We start from the raw sequence: 3,186 nt of genomic DNA on the forward strand, positions 1-3,186 counted from the left end.
TTGACTTGTAACCATTGAGAAAATGTAATCCCAACTATAATGTGTGTTACACTTGCAACCATTAGTACACAAACTGTCACCACCTTCTGTCACTTTGTTCCTGTTTGTTACTTATTTGTATAATTGTTTCTTTGCATAAAAAAATACTTTAAACCAGTGACAATCGAAATTACAATTTTACATTTATGATTAGTTATTGAGGTTGTTTTCTTGTCCAGTATCCCCATAGAGTATATATATGTAAACCTTGAGATGCTAACAATGAAACGCACCCAGGATCATAGCTAATATTGTCATCAACAAGAAAGGTATGATACTTCTTGTATGTCAACTTCTTTATTTAATGTCAAGCAACGGTATGAGAACCTATACGTCGCATCAAAATACATTAACGAAGTTGTCATCCGTAAACTATCATACCTATCTTAACATTCATTAATTTTTAAAATGCCAATGAAACAGATCAGGCGGAAAACTTCTGATCGGTTTGTAAAACGTTTCACATCGCGGTAATTGCCTGTGAATGAAAGACATGGCAACTTCAAACTGGTAATTTGTAGAAAGGTGTTTCGGACATTGTTGGTTTGAATTATCCAATAAAGACATTTATAACTGAAGAATTTAAGGAGGGTTGCTGTCAGTACCATGTTAAGAAAATACAATTTTAGTTGAATGCGCGATAAAAACCGACAAAAAAAGAATGACTCATGATTAATAATGTCAGAGTTTCTTATCCATGACAATAAAGCAGGATGGGGGCTGCTTACACTTTCAGTAAATGCATTTATCGATATGTGCTTAACAAGGAACACATAAACTCTCAAAGCATAGAAATCATCCAATCACTGCACTTATATTATTGCGTCAAGCTTATCTCGGGCAGCGTGTTTTGTCTCAAATTCATTTCAGCGCCGCCACAGTGAACGTTGTATGTTTACAAAGTTGACCTACTCGCAGAGCGATTGAAAGAGTGAGGCGAATCCTTCACAGACACTGGATCCTCGTTTCAGCACAGTTTCAGCATCCTGAGGACCAGAGTTGCCGTTAAACAACCCGGATACGTCGTAACTGTCAACGAAATTAGCATTTGAGATGATGAATAAGGAAGAATGTGGGTTTAGTTTGCCAACAAGCTTAAGAAATAAAGCAAACAAGCATTTTTTTTATTTTGGGTAAGTTATACCTTAGGTAGGATCCCCAGTTACACTAGATTCCTATGCAATGCAACATATAGGATGCTCTGTGAAAATTCAAAATAGAATTTTTGGTTTTCCATGCTTATCGTGAGGGGGGACTAACGGAATCGGATGATTGGGCTCGCTGACTTGCTTGGCGTCATCCTTACATCGTTGCTTAATCACCTGTTTGGTCCAGACCGAATTAATATTATAGGCCGCTGTCATTTAGCTGGGGTATTGCTGAGTTGTTTAACACTAAATATCACAATAAACTACAACTACACACACCAATCCTCTGTCAAACACACCTGATATTGTCAGCAATCCATCTGTAGAAGGCCCGGACTTTTTCCTTGTCATTTGAAGCTGGTTTCACCAGGTACTGTGCTAGAGAGGTCACGGATGTGCGGACATTGGCTGTAGCCTGGACAAAGTCGATCCATTACATTACGGTAACCCGCAACAGATCAACACATTTTTAGATTGGCGTCTGTAACTAACTCACGGCCTTCCTTGAAACCAGCCTCCTCGGACAAACGGGGTCCGGTGTTGTAATTTTACTGTACCGATATTCGGTAATCAGGGCTTCTATTAATTCTGCAGTTCGTGGGTGGTGTTTTGCATGATTTCTTCGTATGCAGTGTTACCCTCTAACGTCACCAGATAAGTAGTACATTGAACTGGCAACATTCTGTACCTGCATTTCTGGGTTTGGATAAAAATATTGTAAAGATCGTGGTCCCTAATCCTTTCACTCATGCACGTGTTGATGTTAGCGCGTTTCCTATACCTATAATAGTCAAACAACTAAAAGAATGCTGAAACTCGCTATAAACAAAAGTTTACCCAGAATCTGTATGGTTTTGTTTCAAGTATCTCATGCCTAAATTGACAGATTTGAACCTGCTAATAGACGCAACTGTCGGACCCTGCTCCTGGGTGTCTGCTACAAGTATATCTCCCGCTACCAACAGTGCACACAATATTCTTGACAGAAGTCTACCCGGTAGGGCTATGGTACAATTGTCAATATTATCCAAGCCGCAAGGAGTGAGGACATTTAGCCTAGCAAATTAATGTTGCACATCAGGACCCCAAGCAGTGCATAAAGCAGTGATCACTATATGTTTCAACACATGAATACACCCTGAAATACTTACAACACAGAAAGTATGTACACTCACCGACATATGCTATGACACATCAGCTGGCACACAGTCATTTCAACAGACCTTCTGTTCATTCTCACCTTCAACGTATGGGCATCGATAGCAGCAAATGCTTCCGGTGAAGGTACAGCGTCTATCTTCTTCGTATTAGGGGGTTTTAATGGGGGGTTAATAGTCTTGCCCGTGGAGTCTTCTGGAGAACGCGCTGGGCGTTTATTCAACATTTTATTGGGGTTAAATGGAATGTAAGGGTCGTTGCTTGTGGGTTCTGCTGCGGGTTCTTCCGGAGAAGGTAATGCGTCTTCCTTCATATTAGGGGGACTAACTGGAATGTAAGGGTCGTTGCTTTTGGATTCTTCTATGGGTTCTTCCGGAGAAGGTAGCATGTCTTCCTTCACCATATTAGGATGACTAACTGGAATGCAAAGGTCGTTGCTTTTGGATTCTTCTGCGAGTTCTTCCAGAGAAGGTAACATGTCTTCCTGCTCCATATTAGAGGGACTAACTGGAATGCAAGGGTCGTTGCTTGTGGATTTTTCTGTGAGTTCTTCATGTGAAGGTAGCTTTGCTTCCTTCTCCGTATTAGGGAGGCTAACTGGAATGTAAGGGTCGTTGCTTGAGGATGTTTCTGTGAGTTCTTCCGGTGAAGGTAACATGTCGTCCCTCTCCGTATGAGGGAGGATAACTGGAATATAAGGGTCGTTGCTTGTGGATTGTTCTGTTTGTTCTTCCAAGGGATTAGGGGGATTAATTCGGGCGTTAGGGTCGTTGCTTGCGGGTTCCGCTCGACCAGAGGCTGGTTCAAGCACGCCGACTTGTTTTGATTTTATGCATCCCAT

The 3,186-nt window shown here is 41.2% G+C and overlaps 1 protein-coding gene across 1 annotated transcript; it reads right to left on the minus strand.

The window, feature by feature from the left end:
- Positions 1 to 2,358: 2,358 nt before the first annotated feature.
- LOC124283397 (sporozoite surface protein 2-like) lies at positions 2,359 to 3,186 on the minus strand. Its single transcript, XM_046719448.1, has one exon. The coding sequence runs from the start codon at positions 3,184 to 3,186 to the stop codon at positions 2,359 to 2,361; it is 828 nt and encodes a 275-aa protein (XP_046575404.1).

The sequence above is a fragment of the Haliotis rubra genome, unplaced genomic scaffold (assembly GCF_003918875.1).
Source record: "Haliotis rubra isolate DU_JTF1 unplaced genomic scaffold, ASM391887v1 Scf314, whole genome shotgun sequence".
NCBI classification, from domain to species: Eukaryota; Metazoa; Mollusca; class Gastropoda; order Lepetellida; family Haliotidae; genus Haliotis; species Haliotis rubra.

What these genes read in the sequence shown, in the direction of transcription:
- LOC124283397 (XM_046719448.1), bottom strand. Translation starts at nt 3,186, where the DNA reads ATGGGATGCATAAAATCAAAACAAGTCGGCGTGCTTGAACCAGCCTCT.